Source organism: Pristiophorus japonicus, chromosome 19 (genome assembly GCF_044704955.1).
Source record: "Pristiophorus japonicus isolate sPriJap1 chromosome 19, sPriJap1.hap1, whole genome shotgun sequence".
Taxonomy (NCBI): domain Eukaryota; kingdom Metazoa; phylum Chordata; class Chondrichthyes; family Pristiophoridae; genus Pristiophorus; species Pristiophorus japonicus.
In genome coordinates this window covers 5526672-5547703 of record NC_091995.1, presented here as the reverse complement: position 1 = coordinate 5547703, position 21032 = coordinate 5526672, and the positions used below count along the sequence as shown (strand labels likewise).

Here is a 21032-nt window from a genome sequence, read left to right as displayed (position 1 = left end):
AGAATGGTACTATGGAGGAAAGATTTCAGTTCCGTCGAGAGACTAGATAAGCTGGGATTGTTCTCCTTAGAGCAGAGAAGGTTAAGGGGATATTTGATTGAGGTGTTCAAAATCATGAAGGCTTTTGATAGAGTAACTAAGGAAAAGCTGTTTCCACTGGCAAAAGACAAAGGGTTAACATAATTGGGAAACAATCGGAGGGGAGATTTATTTGTTTTACAATGGGTTGTGATGATATGGAACGCACTTACCGAAAGGGGGCAGCGATTCAACTATCTCTGTAATCTCCTCCAGCTCCACAACCCCCCGAGATGTCTGCACTTCTCTAATTCTGCCCTCCTGACCATCCCTCATTATAATCGCTCCACAATCGGTGGCTGTGCCTTCAGCTGCCTGGGCCCCAAGCTCTGGAACTCCCTCCCTAAACCTCTCGCCTCTCCACCTCACTTTCCTCCTTCAACCCGCTCCTTAAAACCTCCCTCTTTGCCCGAGCTTTTGGTCATCTGCCGCAATTTCTTCCTACGTGGCTCGTGTCAAATTTATCTGTTTTGTCTCATAACACTTCTGTGGGATATTTTACTTCTTTAAAGGCACTGTATAAATAGAAGTTGTTGTTGTTATGGTGGAAGCTGATTCAACAGTAACATTCAAAATGCAACTAGAAATATACCTGTAAAGGAAAAAATACAGGTCTATGGGGTAGAGCAGGGGGGCGGGACTAAGTAGATAAGTCTTTAAAGGAGCAGACACAGGCAAGATGGGACCAATGTCTGTGCTGTAGGATTCTATAATTTCAATATTTGAAAAGGCTGATGAATGTGAGATACTGGAACTCAACTTCAGTGCCATTCACAGACAGTGACTGTCACACCCACCGTACCACACACACCCACACAGTCACAACATGGAACTGTATCTGAATTACAATGTGAGTTCCAGGAGAATATTAAACTATTGGGGAACACAGAAATAATTACAAACTAAGTGTCAAGATCATGGCAAATGGAATAAAGGGCCCAAGTTACTGGTGGAGTTGAAAAAGGCACACCTCCGTGCAATGCGCCGTCTTGTTAAGACTAAAAAGCGCGCTAAAAACTAACCTTATAATTCTCCCCACTCCAGGAACCTTGGCGTGGCGTAGCAAAAGCTGTGGGGGGGGTGGGGGCGCGGAGCTAGGGCCGTGCCGGCTCAACCCAGCTGGCAGGGGCTAGGGATCAGAGTTCTTCTGAGTGCCAGCAGCGTTGCGCATGCGCGTTGGAGCGTGCGCGCATGAGCAATGGCTCAGCAGGGCACTTTTCCCCCAGTCTGTCTTTGAATTATATCTAAAAGAGCAGGCAGGCAGACACAAGCTGCAAAATGGTGTCCTTGTACTGACCTATACTTTTAAGGCTAGGTGTTGGGCTTAACAGTGGAATGCAGAGACCCATTGGATATTGGTGGAACTGTACTGAACCGGTTAACTATATTTTTACTTCAATGAAACTGGCTTCCTTAACCCAGATTATTCATGGATCCACATTTTTTGTGGGGGGGAATCCAATGCCGTTGGTCATCGAGCCTGGGGTGTGTATACTGCAGAGTGCAGGTGATAGAGTGAGACCCCTATATTCCCAGTGAGTTCCGCTCCTGTAGGTGTCTATTAGTCAGAAACCTTGCTTCTCAGCCTGTTTACATTGGAGGAAATTGAGATATTTGTGTACGACTTCAGTTTATGGAAGTTTGTCAGGCGATTTCCTGAAATGGAAGTTGGATAAATTGCATTTGCGATAAATATTTCTTCAAACCTGGCATGGAAACAGTTACTTTTGGGTCACATCAGGAATAATCTAGTTTGAACCCAGATAAATTTCTGGCAGATGGCGCAGTGTGAAAATGGACCTGATGGTTCAGTTATTTCCTACTGCCAAAGGTTTTCTTCATATATGCTCGTACGAAAAGTCGTTCTTTAATATGCAGAATACCGTGACTGAACAAGACTATATAGATGTTTCGTTGCTCGTCAAAGGAAATGCCATTCAGATTGAAGCCTCCCATTCAGCCTTCAGCCTCCCCCCTCCCTCCCTCCCTCCTCCTCCCCCTCCACCTCCCCCCTCGCACTCCCTCCCTCCCCCCCCCAACACCTCACTGTCAGAAACACAGAGAGACACGGACAGAGACACAGAGAGAGGCTGACAGAAACACATAAAGGTCGGACTTCTATTTTTTATTTGTTATTTGCTCTCGGTAAAGGTTTTTCAGAACTTACAAAAGTGGACACTTACTCCATTCTAAGTTAGTTTGGAGTAAGTTTTCGCTGACGAAACTTGCAAAATAGGCCTAAGTAGCTGGACACACCCTCTTTTGAAAAAATATACCTGAACTAAAACAAACCTAAACTAACTCACTAGAACTGGAGCAAACTAAGTGCCGAGAATTGCGATTCCTAAGATACTCCAAATTAAACTAGTTGCTCCAAGAAAATTGGAGCAACTCCACCCGAAACTTGGGCCCATAATGTGGAGAAATGTATCCACTTTGGTAGGAAAGATAGAAAATCAGAATACTTTTTAAAATGGTGAGAGATTGGGACGTGTTGGTGTTCAGAACAACCTGGGTGTCCTTGTACACGCATGCCAGTTAACATGCAGCTACAGAAAGTAATTAAGAAAGCAAATATGATGTTGGCCTTTATTACAAGAGGATTTTAGTGTAACAGTAAGGCCGGCTTACCCCAATTATATAGGGCCCTGGTGATACCGCACCTGGAGTATTGTGTACAGTTTTGGTCTCCTTACCTCAGGAAGAATATACTTGCCATCGAGAAGGTTCACCAGACTGATTCCTGGGATGGTGCAATTGTCCTATGAGGAGAGATTGAGTAGGCTAGGCCTATATTCTCTGGAGTTTAGAAGAATAAGAGGTGATCTCATTGAAACATACAACATTCTTACACGGCTTGACAGGGTAGATGCAGGGAGATTGTTTCCTCTGGCTGGGGAGCCTAGAACCAGGGGTCACACTCTCAGAATAAGGGGTATTTAGAAATAAGGTGAGGAGGCATTTCTTCATGCAGAGAATGGTGAATCTCTGGAATTCTCTACCCAGGAGGGCTGTGGAGGCTCAGTATTTGAGTATATTCAAGACAGAGTTCGATAGATTTTTTAATATTAAGGGAATCAAGGGATATGGGGAACGTGCAGGAAAGTGGAGTTGAGACAGAACATCAGCCATGATATCATTGAATGGCAGAGCAGGCTCGAGGGGCTGAATGGCCCACACCTGCTCCTAATTCTTATGTTCTTATGATCACGGAACTCATTCCCGGGAGTCCTTTCATGCCCTGCCACAGCATTGAAACAGCCTTTTATCAAAGTCACAAATGACATCCTATGTGACTGCGACCATGGTAAATTATCCCTCGACATCCTTTGCGACCTGTTCACATCATCCCCCTCCAACACCTCTCCTCCTCCGGCCAGTTGTGTGGCAGTACCCTCGGCTGCTTCAATTCCTTTCTATCCAGGTGTCACCTGCAATGGCTTCTCTTCCTGTGCCCCCAAGGATCTATCCTTGGCCCCCTCCTACTTCTTATCTAATGCTGCCCCAGGTGACATCATCTGAAAACACAAGGTCAGTTTCCACATGTACGCTGATGAAACCCACCTCTACATCACCACCACCTCCCTCGAACCCTCCAATACCTCTGATCTGTCGCACTGTTTGTATGATATCCAATATTGGACGAGCAGAAATTTCCTCCCGCACCAGCCTGAGTCCACCTGCTGCTGAAGCCCCCATCCATACCTTTGTTACCGCTAGACTTGATTATTGTCATGCTCTCCTGGGCTGCCTCACATCTTCTACCCTCAAATTTAATGGAGGAAGGCCAATGGAATCTTGGCCTTTATTGCGAAGGGGGGTGGAGTATTAAAAACACAGAAGTCCTGCGACAGTTATAGAGTATTGGTGGGGCCACACCTGGAATACTGCGTGCAGTTTTGCTCTCCATTTTTAAGAAAGGATATACTTGCTTTGGAGGCAGTTCAGAGAAGGTTCACTAGGAGGATTCCGGAGACGAGGGGCGTTGACTTATGAGGAAAGGTTGAGGAGTTGGGCCTCTACTCATTGGTATTCAGAAGAATGAGAGGTGATCTTATCGAAATGTATAAGATTATGAGGGGGCTTGACAAGGTGGATGCAGAGAGGATGTTTCCACTGATGGGGGAGACTAGAACTAGAGGGCATAATCTTAGAATAAGGGGCCGCTCATTTAAAACTGAGATGAGGAGGAATTTCTTCTCTCAGAGGGTTGTAAATCTGTGAAATTCGCTGCCTCAGAGAACTGTGGAAGCCAGGTCATTGAATAAATTTAAGACAGAAATGGACAGCTCCTTAACCGATAAGGAAATAAGGAGTTATGGAGAGCGGGCAGGGAAGTGGAGCTGACTCCATGATCGGATCAGCCATGATCGTATTAAATGGTGGAGCGGGCTCGAGGGGCCGAATGGCCTATTCCTGCTCCTATTTCTTATGTTCTAATGTTAAACAATATTTGCAGTCACATCTAACCACTGAAGATATGTTTCGAGTTTATTTCTGTGCCCGCCCTTACCCACATTTATCTTCACAAGATAGTAACGTTTTCTGTCAGGATGAACTTGAGCTCATCCAAAGCTATACTTCCGGTGTCCTAACTCGCATCAAGTCCCGTTTACCCATTACCCTGTGCTCACTGATCCACATTGGCTCCTGGTCTGTAATGCCTCGATTTTAAAATTCTCATCCTTGATTTCCAATCTCTCCGTGGCCTCACCCCACCCTGTCTCTGTAATCACCGACAGCTCTCCGAAATCTCCAACTCCTCCTTGTCTGTCCCCGATTTCAATCGCTCCACCACTGGTGGCCGTGCCTTCTGTTGCCGAGGCCCTAAGCTCAGAAATTCCCTCCTTAAACTTCGCCACCTCTCTACTTCTCTAGGTCCACCTTTGAACACGCTCCTTTAAACCTATCTCTTTGACAAATCTTTCGGTCAACTCCGCTGATATCTCCTCATATGGCTGGGTGTCAAATGTTGTTGATAACACTGCTGTGAAGTGGCTAGGGATTTTCGACGCAGTTAAAGGCGCTATATAAATGTACGTTTTTGTTGTTAGGCTTTGGGCATTCTGGGATTCAGCAGACAGTGTGAGAGACGCTTATCTCCACATCGATAGCAGAACCGCCCCGGAATAGACAAAACAATCGGTTTAAATCAGTTTGGAATTTTTCAACAAATGTTGCATTTATTTTAATTCTCATCGGTTATTTTGTGACTGTGTGAAGTTTCACTGAACTGACCCACAATATAATCCTCACCTTCAGAAATATCAGTCCGTCTTTTTGTTCCATCTGTTTCTGCAACTTTGAGAGCTCCTCCTGAATAGAATTTGAATTCTCTTGAATTTCCCAAAGGTTTTTCTCCATTCTTTCTACAATCTTATGCTCTTATATTCTTATGTTCTTCCCCTCTTGTTCTCTGAGATCTCGGATTAAACGCTGCTCTTTCTCAGTGAGAATCTGGTGCATTTTAGTGAACTGGGATGTGATGCGGGTCTGCAGACTGCTCGACTGTTCCTACCAAATGAAATGTGAAACATAATTAATGTACCGCGATAGAAGGAACAAAACTAACCGAGATCCCAGAAAATCAGCTCAGGGAGACCTTCCCCTAACTCCGGAAATCTGCTGTTTCTGTTTTAATTCCGTCTCTCGAGCCGCCGATTTCTTCTCTGTGAGAGAATCTAAGGAAGATTTCAGCCGCTCCTGGGATTGGGAGAGAAAATCATAGAATTAAATTGTTAGACCATGAAAATGTGATAAAGTAATCAGGTGATCCAATCTGTTCCCTTTTACCATGTAAAATACAACAGCTTCTTTAATGGGCATGACGCGATGCTCTCTGTGTTCCCGCGCATCTCTACAGATCACACAGATCAGTTTCTTGTCAGTTTCACAAAACAGCTTCAGTTCTTCCTTGATAAGTCCCTTGCTATACAGTGTAAATGCACACGAGGCCCATACTTGAGAGAATGTCAGTCTGTGATCTGTCCTTTATTCCTTAGCACTCAAGTGCAGGAAGTGGGTGGAGCTTCCCCTTTTATATCTGAAGGTCTAGGTTAGGAGTGTCTCCCACAAGTTCACCACCTAGTGTTCAATGTCCTCACAGTGTACAACTTAGGTCAGTTTATACATGGGTTACAATGCTGGTTGAATACATGATATCACCTCCTCCGCAAAGTCTTATTGGGATCACAGGTTGAGTCTCTCTGGTGGTTTACGCTCCCTTGTAGAGCGCCTGAGTTGGGGCTCCGGTTGTTGGCGCTGGCCTGAGTGTCTGCTGTTTGCGGTGCCAGGCCTGTCCGGACTGCCCACAGTGACTCGGCTCTCGTCCCTTTGGTTCCTGTGTTCGGTCATCTGTGGTGGAGTGAACTCTACATCGTGTTCTTCCTCTGCTTCTTCTATGGGGTTGCTGAACCTCCTTTTTGTTTGATCCACATGTTTGCAGCAGATTTGTCCATTGGTAAGCTTAACTACCAGAATCCTATTTCTCTCTTTGGCAATCACAGTGCCTGCGAGCCATTTGGGCCCTGCAGCGTAGTTGAGGACAAAAACAGGATCATTTACATCAATACATCGCGCCCTCGCATTCCTGTCATGGTAGTGATATTGTGACTGGCGCCTGCTCTTGACAATTTCTTTCATGATGGGGTGTATAAGGGATAACCGGGTTTTGAGCGTCCTTTTCATTAGTAGCTCTGCGGGTGGAACCCCTGTGAGCGAGTGTGGTCAGGATCTATAGGCCAACAGGAGGCGTGATAAGCACCTTTGTAGGGAACCCCCTTGGATTCTGAGCATCCCCTGTTTGATTATCTGCACTGCTCGTTCTGCCTGGCTGTTTGAGGCCGGCTTGAATGGTGCCGTTCTAACATGGTTAATTCCATTGCCTGCCATGAAGTCCTGGAATTCAGTGCTTGTGAAGCATGGGCCATTGTCGCTGACCAAGATGTCCGGTAGACCGTAGGCGGCGAACATTGCCCGTAGACTTTCTACCATGGCAGAAGATGTGCTTGAATTTAAAATGTCATACTCGATCCATTTGGAGTAGGCGTCTACTACAACCAAAAACATTTTCCCCATGAAAGGACCTGCGTAGTCCACATGGATGCGTGACCAAGGCTTGGCGGGCCATGGCCAGGGGCTAAGGGGGGCTTCCCTGGGTGCATTGCCCAGCTGGGCACATGTATTGCACCCACAAACACAAAGTTCCAGATCTGCGTCTTTCCCTGGCCACCAAACGTGTGACCTGGCAATTGCCTTCATCGTGACAATGCCCGGATGCTCATTGTGGAGTTCTCTGATGAACACCTCTCTGCCCATCTGGGGCATGACTACGCGGTTTCCCCACAGTAGGCAATCGGCCTGAATCGAGAGTTCATCCTTGCGCCTGTGAAATGGTTTAAATTTCTCAGGGCATGCCCTGTACGTGGCTGTCCAGTCCCCATTCAGGACACATTTCTTGACCAGAGACAATAGCGGGTCTCTATTTGTCCAGACTTCAATCTGACGGGCTGTCACGGGTGAGCCTTCGCTTCCGAAAGCTTCAACAGCCATGACCATCTCAGCAGCATGCTTGGTAGCCCCCTTAGTGGTGGCTAGTGGGAGCCTGCTGAGTGCATCGGCGCAGTTTTCGGTGCTCGGTCTGTGCTGAATTGTGTAGTCATAGGCGGCTAACGTAAGTGCCCACCTCTGTATGCGGGCCGATGCGTTTGCATTTATGGCCTTGTTGTCGGCCAAAAGGGATGTTCGGGGTTTGTGATCTGTCTCCAACTCAAATTTCCTGCCAAACAGGTACTGGTGCATTTTCTTTACCGCATGTACACATGCGAGCACCTCCTTTTCTACCATCCCGTAGCCCCTTTCTGCCTGGGACAGACTTCTGGAGGCATAAGCTACTGGCTGTAACTGACCCTTGGCATTGACATGCTGCAACACATACCCGACACCATAGGATGACGCATCGCACATTAACACAAGTTTCTTACATGGGTCATATAGCGTTAACAGATTGTTGGAACATAACAAATTGCGTGCTCTATTAAAAGCCCTTTCCTGGCTGTCCCCCCAGACCCATTCGCGACCTCTGCGTAGGAGCACCTGTAGTGGCTCTAGCAGGGTGCTCAATTTGGGAAGAAAGTTACCAAAATAGTTCAGGAGCCCTAGGAATGAACGCAGCTCCGTCGTGTTACGGGGTCTGGGTGCTCTCTGGATCGCTTCCGTCTTGGACGCAGGAGGGCTGATCCCGTCTGCTGCTACCCTCATCCCCAGGAATTGTACCTCTGGAGCTAGGAAGACACACTTCGCCTTTTTCAGTCGCAGCCCTACCTGGTCCAGTCTGCGTAGCACCTCCTCCAGGTTGTAGAGGTGTTCTTCAGTATCGTAACCCGTGATGAGGATGTGGTCCTGAAAAACCACCGTCCCTGGAATCAACTTGAGGAGGCTTTCCATATTTCGTTGGAAGATCGCGGCGGCCGAGTGAATCCCGAACGGACATCTGTTGTACTCAAACAACCCCTTGTGTGTCATGATGGTGGTCAGCTTCTTCGACTCACTCGCCAGCTCCTGGGTCATGTAAGCTGAGGTCAGGTCCAATTTTGAAAAAAGTTTGCCACCGGTTAGCGTTGCAAAGAGGTCCTCCACTCTCGGTAGCGGGTACTGGTCTTGGACTGACACCCGATTAATGGTGGCCTTGTAATCGCCACATATCCTGACCGACCCATCCGCCTTGAGCACCGGCACAATCGGGCTCGCCCAATCACTGAATTCGACTGGCGAGATGATGCCTTCCCTCAGCAGGCGGTCCAATTCGCCTTCTATCTTTTCCCGCATCACGTACGGCACCGCTCTGGCCTTGTGGTGTACTGGTCTGGCGTCCGGGTTTATGTAAATCACTACCTTGGCCCCCATGAAAGTGCCAATGCTGGGTTGAAATAATGAGTCAAATTTGTCCAGGACCTGTGAGCATGATACTCACTCCACAGAGGAAATTGCATTGACATCGCCCCATTTCCAGTTCATGACAGCAAGCCAACTCCTCCCCAGTAGTGCGGGACCGTCCCCTGGGACAATCCAGAGTGGCAACCTGTTCTCCAAATCTTTGTGGGTCACGACTATCGTGGCGCTGCCTAGCACCGGAATGATCTGCTTTGTGTAAGTCCGTAGCTGTGCGTCAATCGGCGATAATTTTGGCCTCCTGGCCTTGGATGCCCACAACTTTTCGAACTGTCTGATACCCATCAGGGACTGACTGGCACCCATGTCTAACTCCATTGATACTGGGATGCAATTGAGGAGCACTTTCATCATTATCGGTGGCGTCCTGGTGTATGAACTGTATACGTGCTCCACATGAACTCGCTGAACTTCAGCTTCCAGCGATTTCCCCCTGTGTCCATTTCTGCAATTTCTGCAGGTATTTTGCTCATCTCTGCAAAATCCGGCTGAGTGTGTGCCTCCACGCCTCCAGCATGAGTTGCGGTTTGAAACAAAAGGTCCCTTGCCAGTCGATCGTCCCTGACTGCCCCTGTTATTGCACCATTAACAGGTGTTGATGGCCCCATTGTCACTTGCAATGGCGTAAATCGCTGTTCAGCTTGCCATTGTCTCTGTCGAACTCCCCCTCTGGGTTCAACTACATGTTGGGGCATGCCTGACTGTCCTTGTCTGCCTGGAGAACTGTGTGCTTCTTTAACAATGTTGAATCTCGGTCCCAACCATTCCTTAACACAGTACCTCTCGTCTGTTCTGCTAGTGGCCATGCTCGCGCGGTTTAAATCCCAGTTTCTTGTCGCCATTGATACGTCCTTACTACACAGTATAAATACACACGAGGTCCATGCTTGAGAGAAGCTCAGTCTGTGACCTGTCCTTTATTCCTTAGCACTCAAGTGATGAAGGTGGGTGGAGCTTCCCCTTTTATACCTGAAGGTCCAGGTTAGGAGTGTCTCCCACCTAGTGGTCAGTGTTCTCACAGTGTACAACTTTGGTCAGTTTATACATGGGTTACAATGCTGGTTGAATGCATGACACTTTGTGTGTCGAAGTATTTTCTAACTTCACTCCTGAAAGGCCTGGCTATAATTTTTAGATCATGTCCCGAGTGCTAGACTCCCCAAGCAGCGGAAATACTTGCTCTCAGTTCCCCTTAATCTCTTGAAAACTTCGATCAAATCACGTCTGTAACTTCTAAATTCCAGGGATGGGTCAAATAAGGATCCAGAGCAAGGTGCAAATGAAAAAAAACGTTTAGTCCATGATTCTGGGACGTAATTATTCCCCAAACCGCTTAAAACAAATAAACGCCGCTTCTATTGTGCAGTTTAATAATAGGCTTGGCAGCAGAGGTGTTGCTGATTGATCTCAAACACCGCCATGTAGCGCCACCTTCTGCCTGTGGAGCAACATTACAGGCAGGAAGGTCACCGGGTTCCTGCAGTTCACAGCTCATTCCACCCAGTGAGTTCCCCTCCACAATTCACCATCCCTTTGTTTCTTCTCTCCTCCCCCTCCCCGCTGCTCTCTCTCTCCCCGCCCCCCGCTGTGACAGATGCCCATCAGTTTGCAGGAGACAGGGTGAAATTATGGGATGGGCCTGTTAGTGACCTTTAACCCCACAGATTGTCAGCGGGGCGGAGTTTTTCCCGTCATTCTGTCCCGGGTAGAAGAAGGGAAAGATTCTCTCAGTGAAAGTGTGGGTGAAAGTGTGGAGATGGGACATGTTGTCCGCATTGTAAAATGACACCTGTCCGCCCTCATAGTCCAGGTACACCCCGATCTTCCGGGGCTTCACACTCGGGGTGAGGGGGGTCTGTGAGGGGGAGGTGCGGGCAAAATAGTCACTTCCGCGATACAGCCCCACAATCCAGTATCCGGTCTCTGGGCTCGGGGTGATTGCCCCTTTCCTCCCGGCACACTCTCGGGTCACTCCCAGACGCCACTCAGTCTTGTCCCCCACCTCCACCTCCCAGTAGTGTCTCCCTGATGTGTATCCCTCCGATCCCAGGACACAGGACCAGCGATCAAACCTCTCCGGGGTGTCAGGGAGCGGCTGTAGTCTGTCTCCGAGTCTCACACGGGTCCGGCCCTCAGACAGGATGAGCCGGGGATGGGCTGTGTTCGGATCCAGAGTCAGAGAGGCTGGAGCTGGGGGAAAGTTAAAGTAACACAGTCAGTGATTTAGTTTCTTGCTGTGATTTATTCAAACACTTTCCTGTTTAAAGAGCCCACTCGGGCTCTGGGTTGTGATCCTGGAATCTGCTGCCGCTCCAGGCTTTACGTCCCGGGGGTCGATTTCGGGCCCGACTCAGCGCAGTCAGTGCCCAGAGATAAAGACTCGGAAACCACTGGAGACAGCAGGGTGGGGGTGGGCAGAGAGAGATGGTGGGGGGGAGACTGGGGTTTAAGCAGCTGTTTCCAAAGGCCACAAGGAAAGTAGTGTTGTAAATAAAATATTTCACAGGTAAGACAGAGTCCAGTATAAGGAATGCGATGGAAATAAACACACTGCAATTACATCTGAAGGAGAAACTTACATTTCTAATGTTCCTGACAAATGCCTCAAAGCACTTCCCACAATGTATTACTTCACATACACTCCGCAAAAAGTATTTGGGAGTGATTTACGTCTCACAATCGCCCGGATTTACACCGTAAACGGAGCAGTAACGAGACAAAAACCACCCGCAGTGCTTCCCACCTGGTTCCCACCAAGGCACGCCGGGAAATTATACCGCAGCCGCGAAATAGGAATCCAGCGCTCCCGCACTAAACATGGGGGAAGCCTCATTAGTTTATACAAACCGGATCCCAGAATGTACATGGGACCCCAGTGCAATCTTGATCTTCCATTGGACGGTGCGTGAGCTGTGCAAGTCCCACCCAGTGGAACAGTCTGTAGAATGGCCCAACCTGTGGTCCTTAAAGGGACCGCTGGAACCCTCACAGGGAATGATGCAAGGAGTTAGTTCCCTCCGGTGTCCTGGACAATATTTATCCATCAACCAACATCATGAAAACAGGTTATCTGGTCATTATCACGTTGCTGCTTGTGGGAGCTTGCTGTGCATAAACTGGTTGTGGCGTTTCCTACATTACAACAGTGACTACACTTTAAAAACTCTTCATTGTCTGTAAAGAGCTTTGGGACGTCCTGAGGTCGTGAAGGTCGGATATAAAAACACGTTCTTTCTATTTATTCTCTGTGTAACAGTTTCTCTGTGGCCGGGAGGTGCATGAATTGTCCTGCCCGCTGCTGGCTGCTCCTCGGCTTTGCCCCTTCGCCCCACAACCCCCACCATCCTACCTCCTCCCCCCCGGATATATTTTCCTGTCATTCTCTGAGTTTGAGACTGTCGCTACTTTGTTGTAGACTCTGTGACTGTGTTAAACCTCTGGATGTTTATCTTCTCTCTGCGGTTTAGGATCTTGAATACTTCAGTAAGCTCACATCAAGCCCTCCCTTATCCAGTGCAAAGACTCCTGACTTCCAGACTCGACACAGACATCAGTGATCATTTAATCCGGGGTCTGGGAGCCGGTTTAGGCCCTTCTCATCTGGATTTAATGATCATGAAAAGGAATATAGGAGATTTACCGGGGTTAATGGCATCTATCATGTCTCTCTACGTTGTGTACTGTAAAGGGCCGTTGAACTTTCCGATAGACAGGGCGCCATCTGCTACTGACAGCACGGGATAGTCCTCACTAAGCCTGTAAATATTACACAGTTAATGTTATAAATTGACCATAAACATTTCACCAAACTGTGCAGAGATTCTGTAAAGAGCATGTCCTACTTCCTCTTCCGACAAGCTTCCTCCTGAAATAAATAAAACACAAACAGTGAGGACAGTAAAAGACTTTCACAAATCTTGGAGAAGTGAGTAGGGATTTTATTATCAATGGCTTGTGATGATCTGGAATGCACTGACTGACAGGGTTGAGGAAGCAGATTTAACAGTAATTGTCAAAAGCGAATTGGAAATACACTTGATAGATCCAAGTATAAGAATACATAAGAATCAGAGTGTGATACAGCACAGAAGGAGGCCATTCGGCCCATCGTGCCTGTGAACCTTCAGAGACAGTCGCCACTTCTCGGGCCATTTTAATAGGGAAATCTTTCCTGCAGCACTGATATCCTGCCAGCAGGTGGCAGCGGTGCACCGTGTAACACTGAAAGACTTGCGATCAGACAGTGTCTCAGGGACTGGGAGGGCAGCACTTGCAGTGTTCAAATACAACAGTGCCGACATTTCTTCAAAAGTACTTCGAGCACTTTAAAGCGCTTTGGGACGTCCTGGGGTCTTCTGTGTACCTGTCACCGGATATCACTTCCTGACATTCAGGGCACTTTGTGCTTTCGGATGAGCGGCTGCAATCATTAACACAATTCAGTTTATCAATCTCGATCTCACACCGTGTGTCACCAGAGGGTTTGTGGTCGGCAGTGAGTTCGGTCTGGAGCAAAGTGCACTGGAATCTGGATCCCCGCCCATCCCCGCCTCCTCCCTCCCTCTCTCTCCCTCCTCACACTGCCAACACCCCAGGGACCGTTACCCTCCCGGACAGGGCTCAATTATTCCCCTCGGCTCTCTAACCCTGTTAGTCCTTCAAACTGCTCTAGGTTTTGTCTCCCTGTGTAAAAGTCGACGGGACATACACAAGTGTATAATAATAGTTCCCCGAATATTGCAGTGAATTCATCAGGAAATCGCTGAACTGAATTCAAGGCAACAACATCGAAACTGAAAGCGGATTGAACCAGGAAGTGCTGAAACTCAATCATGGCTTCTAATCAGCGGGCCCAGAGTTTTGCTGAGGAATTAAATTGTCCCATTTGTCTGGATTTCTTCACCGATCCGGTTTTACTGGAGTGTGGGCACAACTTCTGCCGCTCCTGTATCACACAGTGTTGGGAAAAGAAGGAGACAAACTCCTGCCCGGAATGTAGAGAGGAGTTTCCGGAAATAAACCTCAGGATAAATCGGGCCTTAGCGAATCTGGCCGAGAAAGCTCGAAAATTAAACCTAACTCAGAAAGAGAAGGAAAGTAAACTTCACTGTGAGGAACATCACGAAGAACTGAAGCTGTTTTGTGAAACTGACAAGAAACTGCTCTGTATGATTTGTGCAGTCGCGCGGGAACACAAATCGCATAAGTTCATGTCCATTAAAGAAGCTGTTGGAATCTACAAGGTAAAAGGGAACAGATTGGATCACCTGATTATTTTATCACATTTTCATGGTCTAACACTTTAATTCTGTGATTTTCTCTCCCAATCCCAGGATCGGCTGAAATCTTCCTTAGATTCTCTCACAGAGAAGAAATCGGCGGCTCTAGAAACGGAATTAAAACAGAAACAGCAGATTTCCGGAGTTAGGGTAAGGTCTCCCTGAGCTGATTTTCTGGGATCTCGGTTAGTTTTGTTCCCTCTATCGCGGTACATTAATTATGTTTCACATTTCATTTGGTAGGAACAGTCGAGCAGTCTGCAGACCCGCATCACATCCGAGTTCACTAAAATGCACCAGATTCTCACTGAGAAAGAGCAGCGTTTAATCCGAGATCTCAGGGAACAAGAGGGGAAGATTGTAGAAAAAATGGAGAAAAACCTTCGAGAAATTCAAGAGAATTTAAATTCTATTCAGGAGGAGCTCTCAAAGTTACAGAAACAGATGGAGCAAAAAGACGGACTGATATTTCTGAAGGTGAGGATTATATTGTGGGTCAGTTCAGTGAAACTTCACACAGTCACAAAATAACCGATGACAACTGAAATAAATGCAGCATTTGCTGAAAAATTCGAAACTGATTTAAACCGATTATTTTGTCTATTCCCGGCCGGTTCTGTTGTTGTCACTGAACTAATCGGCTCCCACTGTGTCCGCACATTCCCGGGAATACCTGCCACCTCCCGGGAATAAGTTGTTGTGTGTGGGTGTGTGTGGCACTGTGGGTGTGACAGTCACTGTGGGTTTGACAGTCACTGTGTCTGTGAGAGGCACTGATACGAACATATGAACAATGACGGACAGGTAAAGACCATCTGGGCCTGTCCCAGGTTCCGATACCTTGTGTATCACAACATATCCAGTCCACCCTCCCCGAAACCATGTGATCTTCTGGGAGAGGCAAAAACAGATTAAAAAAACCCGGGCCAATTAGGGGGAAAAATCTGCGAAATTCCTCTCTGACCCATCGAGGCAATCGAAACTAGTCCAGATCATCACTCTGGCCATTAAACTCCCTGTAATACCTACCTTCTGTTCGAGTTAATCTCCGCCGCAGCCAGAAACAAATCCAGCGTTTGCTCGAAGGAATTCAGTGAGTCTGCATCCACCACATGAGAGGGCAGCTTGTTTCAGAGGTCTACTATTCTCTGTGTAAAGAACCACCTCCTGACATCTAACCTAGATCTAGCCTTATAGAACTTAACTTTGTCCCCCTGGTCCTGCCTAGCCCATTGAAATAAACGGTCAGCTGGAACACTGTCGATTCCATTCATTATCATAAACCTCAATCATATCCCCCTTAAGTCTATACTGCTCCAAGGTAAAGAGTCCCAACTCATTTAACCTATCTTGATAACTAAGGTAACTTAGATTTGGAATTAGTCCAGTAACCCACTTCTGCACCCAGTCCAGAGCCTCAATATTAACCACCATGTAAGGAGACCAAAACTGGACATAGTATTACAAGTACGGCCTGACTAAGGTCTTGTACAAGGACAAAACAGTATGCCTCGTCTTATACTCAATTGTCCTATGGATACACTCCAATACCACATTTTCTCTAACTATTCCTGCATGGCACTGCTCATGTACCTTTAAGGATGTATGCACTAGAATGCCCAAATCTGTTTCTATCTCCACCATCTTTAATGCCGTTCCTGGAGGATGTATGAATATTGAGTTACAGTATCTGACACACAAATCAGAATGTTCAACTACTTACAACCATAGAATCTACACCACAAAAGGCCCACTGTGACTGTGCTGTCTCTTTGAGAGATATCCCAATAGTCCCACTCCCCCTGCTCTTTCCCCATAGCCCTGCATTTTTTTTTCCTTTCAAGTTTATTTCCAATTCACTTTTGACAATTACTGTTAAATCTGCTTCCTACACCCTGTCAGTCAGTGCATTCCAGATCATCACAAGTCATTGGTCAAAAAATTCTTACTCACTTCTCCAAGATTTGTGAATGTGATCCCCAGGTCTCTCTGTTCCTGCACCTCATTTAAAATTGTACCATTTAGTTTACAATGTCTCTCCTCATTCTTCCTTCCAAAATGCTTCACTTCACACTTCTCTGTGTTAAATTGTATCCGTCCTGTGTCTGCTCATTTCACCAGCCTGTCTGTGTCCTCCTGAAGTCTTTTACTGTCCTCACTGTTTGTGTTTTATTTATTTTAGGAGGAAGCTTGTCAGAAGAGGAGGTAGGACATGCTCTTTACAGAATCTCTGCACCGTTTGGTGAAATGTTTATGGTCAATTTATAACATTAACTGTGTAATATTTACAGGCTTAGTGAGGACAATCATTTGCTGTCAGTAGCAGATGGCGCCCTGTCTATCGGAAAGTTCAACGGCCCTTTACAGTACACCGCGTGGAGAGAAATGATAGACGCCATTAACCCCGGTAAATCTCCTATATTTCTTTTCATGATCATTAAATCCAGATGAGAAGGGCCTAAACCGGCTCCCAGACCCCGGATTAAATGATCACTGATGTCTGTGTCTAGTCTGGAAATCAGGAGTCTTTGCACTGGATAAGGGAGGGCTTGGGGTGATCTTACTGAAGTATTCAAGATCCTAAACCGCAGAGAGAAGATAAACATCCAGAGGTTTAACACAGTCACAGAGTCTACAACAAAGTAGCGACAGTCTCAAACTCAGAGAATGGCGGGAAAATATATCCGGGGGGAGCAACGTGATAATGACCAGATAACCTGTTTTCATGATGTTGGTTGATGGATAAATATTGTCCAGGACACCGGACGGAGCTAACTCCTTGCATCATTCCCTGTGAGGGTTCCAGCGGTCCCTTTAAGGACCACAGGTTGGGCCATTCTACAGACTGTTCCACTGGGTGGGACTTGCACAGCTCACGCACCGTCCAATGGAAGACCAAGATTGCATTGGGGTTACATGTACATTATGGGATCCGGTTTGCATAAACTAATGAGGCTTCCCCCATGTTTAGTGCGGGAGCGCTGGATTCCTATTTCGCGGCTGCGGTATAATTTCCCGGCGGGCCTTGGTGGGAACCAGGTGGGAAGCACTGCGGGTGGTTTTTGTCTCGTTACTGCTCCGTTTACGGTGTAAATCCGGGCGATTGTGAGACGTAAATCACTCCCAAATACTTTATGCGGAGGGTATGGGAAGTAATACATTGTGGGAAGTGCTTTGAGGCATTTGTCAGGAACATTAGAAATGTAAGTTTCTCCTTCAGATGTAATTGCAGTGTGTTTATTTCCATCGCATTCCTTATACTGGACTTTGTCTTACCTGTGAAATATTTTATTCACAACACTACTTTCCTTGTGGCCTTTGGAAACAGCTGCTGAAACCGCACTCACCCGCCTCCCCGCTCTCTTCCGCGCCCCGCCCACTCTCTCTCTCCATCCCCCGCTGTCTCCAGTGGTTTTCGGGTCTTTATCTCTGGGCACTGACTGCGCTGATTCTGGCCCGAAATCGACGGAAATCGACCCCCGGGGCGTAAACCCTGGAGCGGCAGCAGATTCCAGGATCACAACCCAGAGCCCGAGTGGGCTCTTTAAACAGGAAAGTGTTTGAATAAATCACAGCAAGAAACTAAATCACTGACTGTGTTACTTTAACTTTCCCCCAGCTCCAGCCTCTCTGACTCTGGATCCGAACACAGCCCATCCCCGGCTCATCCTGTCTGAGGACCGGACCCGTGTGAGACTCGGAGACAAACAGCAGCCGCTCCCTGACACCCCGGAGAGGTTTGATCGCTGGTCCTGTGTCCTGGGATCGGAGGGATTCACATCAGGGAGACACTACTGGGAGGTGGAGGTGGGGGACAAGACTTGGTGGGAGATCGGAGTGACCCGAGAGTCTGCCGGGAGGAAAGGGGCAATCTCCCCGAGCCCAGAGACCGGATACTGGATTGTGTGGCTGCGTCGCGGAAGTGACTATTTTGCCGGCACCTCCCCCTCACTGACCCACCTCACCCCGAGTGTGGAGCCCCGGAAGATCGGGGTGTACCTGGACTATGAGGGCGGACAGGTGTCATTTTACAATGCGGACAACATGTCCCGTCTCCACACTTTCACCCAGACTTTCACTGAGAGAATCTTTCCCCTCTTCAGTCCGGGACGGAGCTTCCACAGAATAAACTCCGCCCCGCTAACAATCTGTGGGGTTAAAGGTCACTAACAGGCCCATCCCATAACTCTTTTGGGCGGGGGGACAAAATAAACATTAGATCGAGTGCCCCCCGATCTGGGGGACACTGCAGACACTTTTAACTGCCCTCTTTATTTATTTTTTGTTTTTTGGGGGTTTTTTTGTGATTTTTTTGGGGGGCATTAAAACCATATAATTTACAAGTGCCCCCTATAAAAGGGGAGGGGGACACTAAAACCCAGCAATAAAAACAAATTAAACTTTAAAACATATAAAATCAAATTAAAATGTGGTTGCCGGGGGTGATGATGCTCTCCAGTCCCTCCGGCGCCCACCTCTCGCGGACCGGTGGAAGGCCCATCCCATAATTTCACCCTGCCTCCTGCAAACTGATGGGCGTCGGTCTCAGTCACAGCGGGGGGGGGGGGGGAGAGAGCGGCGTGGGGGGGGGGAGAGAGCGGCGGGGGGGGGGGGAGAGAGCGGCGGGGGGGGGGGGGAGAGAGCGGCGGGGCGGGGGGGGGAGAGAGCGGCGGGGGGTGGGGAGAGAGAGCGGGGGGGGGGGGGGAGAGCCGGGGGGGGAGGGGGAGGGGGAGAGAGAGCGGGGGGGGGGGGAGAGAGAGCGGGGGGGGGGGAGAGAGCCGGGGGGGGAGGGGAAGGGGGAGGGGGAGAGAGAGCGGGATGGGGGAAGAGAGAGCGGGGGGGGGGGGAGAGAGAGCGGGGGGGGTGGGGAGAGAGAGCGGGGGGGGGGGGGAGAGCCGGTGGGGGAGGGGGAGGGGGAGAGAGCCGGGGGGCGGGGGGGAGGGGGAGGGGGAGGGGGAGAGAGCGGGGGGGGGGGGGTGAAGAAACAAATGGATGGTGAATTGTGGAGCGGAACTCACTGGGTGGAATGAGCTGTGAACTGCAGGAACCCGGTGACCTTCCTGCCTGTAATGTTGCTCCACAGGCAGAAGGTGGCGCTACATGGCGGTGTTTGAGATCAATCAGCAACACCTCTGCTGCCAAGCCTGTTATTAAACTGCACAATAGAAGCGGCGTGTATTTGTTTTAAGCGATTTGGGGAATAATTACGTCCCAGAGTCATGGACTAAACGCATTTTTTTTCATTTGCACCTTGCTCTGGATCCTTATTTTACCCATCCCTGGAATTTAGAAGTTTCAGACGTGATTTGATCGAAGTTTTCAAGATATTAAGGGGAACTGAGAGCAAGTATTTCCGCTGCTTGGGGAGTCTAGCACTCGGGACATGGTCTAAAAATTATAGTCAGGCCTTTCAGGAGTGAAGTTAGAAAATACTTCGACACACAAAGAGTGGGAGAAGTTTGGAATTTTCTTCTGCATACCGCAATTGATGCTGGATCAATTGTTAATTTTAAACCTGAGGTTGATAGATTTTCGTTAACCAAAGGTATTAAGGGATATGGGCCAAAGGCAGATATATGGAGTTAGGGCACAGCTCAGCCATGATCTCATTGAATGGCGGGACAGGCTCCAGGGGCTGAATGGACTCCTCCTGCTCCTATCCTGAACTAACGGGGCCAATTTTAAGAGCCCCCACCTGGTGTAACCGGAGTGATAGTCGCCTGGAAATGGCACTAAAGTTTACGCTGGTGCTTCAGCCATCGCCACCTTGGGTGGGGTCCTGAGATGGGCAGCGGGAACGCCCGCCTGTTTCAGGGGGGAAACCTCGTCAAACCGGGGTCCCATGACGTAGAGGACCCTGATTGCAATCCTGAGATACAAATGGGCGGAGTGAAGGCGCGTTGAGCGGCCGAACCAGCTGCTCTTCAGACACCCGCTGCTCTTCAAACACCCGCTGGAGGCCACTCAGAAATCCCGCAAAGTTTCTTTTATTTTGTTCTGTCTCTGCTTCTTTCTAAAATCTACAGATTTAAAAGAACATTCCTGACATCACTTAACCATTATATTTCAGATTTACTTCATTTTGTTCACAAATATTTTCAACCTTCCCCATGTTCCATTCCCTTCAAGGCCGTTACTTAATCTTTTTTCAGAGAAGTGCAAAAATTCCATGTTGAAAGTCTCTTCTGTATTTTGTTCATTCATTCCTGGGATGTGATGGTGCAAGGCCAGCATTTATTGCCCATCCCTCATTGCCCTTGAGAAGGGGGTGGTGAGCCGCCTTTTTGAACTGCTGCAGTCTGTGAGGTGAAGGTGCTCCCACAGTGCTGTTAGGGAGGGAGTTCCAGGATTTTGACCCAGCGACAATGAAGGAACAGCCGATATATTTCCAAGTGAGGATGGTGTATAACTTGGAGGGGAACTTGTAGCTGAGGGTGTTCCCATGTGCCTGCTGCCCTTGTCCCTCCAGGTGGTAGAGTTCATGGGTTTGGGAGTTGCTGCAGTGCAACGTGTAGAGGGTACACACTGCAGCCACAGTGCGACGGTGGTGGAGAGAGTGAATGTTTAAGGTGGTGGGTGGGTGCCAATCAAGCGGGCTGCTTTGTCCTGGATGGTGTCAATCTTCTTGAATTTAATTGGAATTGCACTCACCCAGGAAAGTGGAGAGTATTCCATCACACTCCTGACTTGTGCTTTTTATATGGAGAACGGGTTTTGGGGAGTCAG

General features: G+C 48.2%; 2 protein-coding genes across 2 annotated transcripts in view; one reads left to right on the top strand and one right to left on the bottom strand.

Annotated features, from left to right (window-relative positions):
* The window catches only part of LOC139230641 (E3 ubiquitin-protein ligase TRIM39-like), a 75509-nt gene that overhangs the window by 28079 nt on the left and 26398 nt on the right, over window positions 1-21032 (bottom strand). Inside the window, exons 6-12 of the mRNA XM_070862453.1 lie at window positions 17942-18065; window positions 15336-15405; window positions 13391-13447; window positions 12700-12783; window positions 5823-6007; window positions 5692-5747; window positions 5471-5592 (exon numbers count right to left, since the gene is read on the bottom strand). Of these exons, the coding sequence (XP_070718554.1) occupies window positions 5471-5592; window positions 5692-5747; window positions 5823-6007; window positions 12700-12783; window positions 13391-13447; window positions 15336-15405; window positions 17942-18065 (698 nt within the window). The remainder of the gene's footprint in view (window positions 1-5470; window positions 5593-5691; window positions 5748-5822; window positions 6008-12699; window positions 12784-13390; window positions 13448-15335; window positions 15406-17941; window positions 18066-21032) is intronic.
* On the top strand, window positions 13350-18567 carry LOC139229675 (nuclear factor 7, ovary-like). Its single transcript, XM_070861193.1, has 6 exons — window positions 13350-14270; window positions 14361-14456; window positions 14550-14783; window positions 16489-16511; window positions 16598-16713; window positions 17926-18567. Exons 1-6 carry the CDS (start codon window positions 13860-13862, stop codon window positions 18474-18476), a joined length of 1431 nt encoding a protein of 476 aa, XP_070717294.1. The 5' UTR covers window positions 13350-13859; the 3' UTR covers window positions 18477-18567.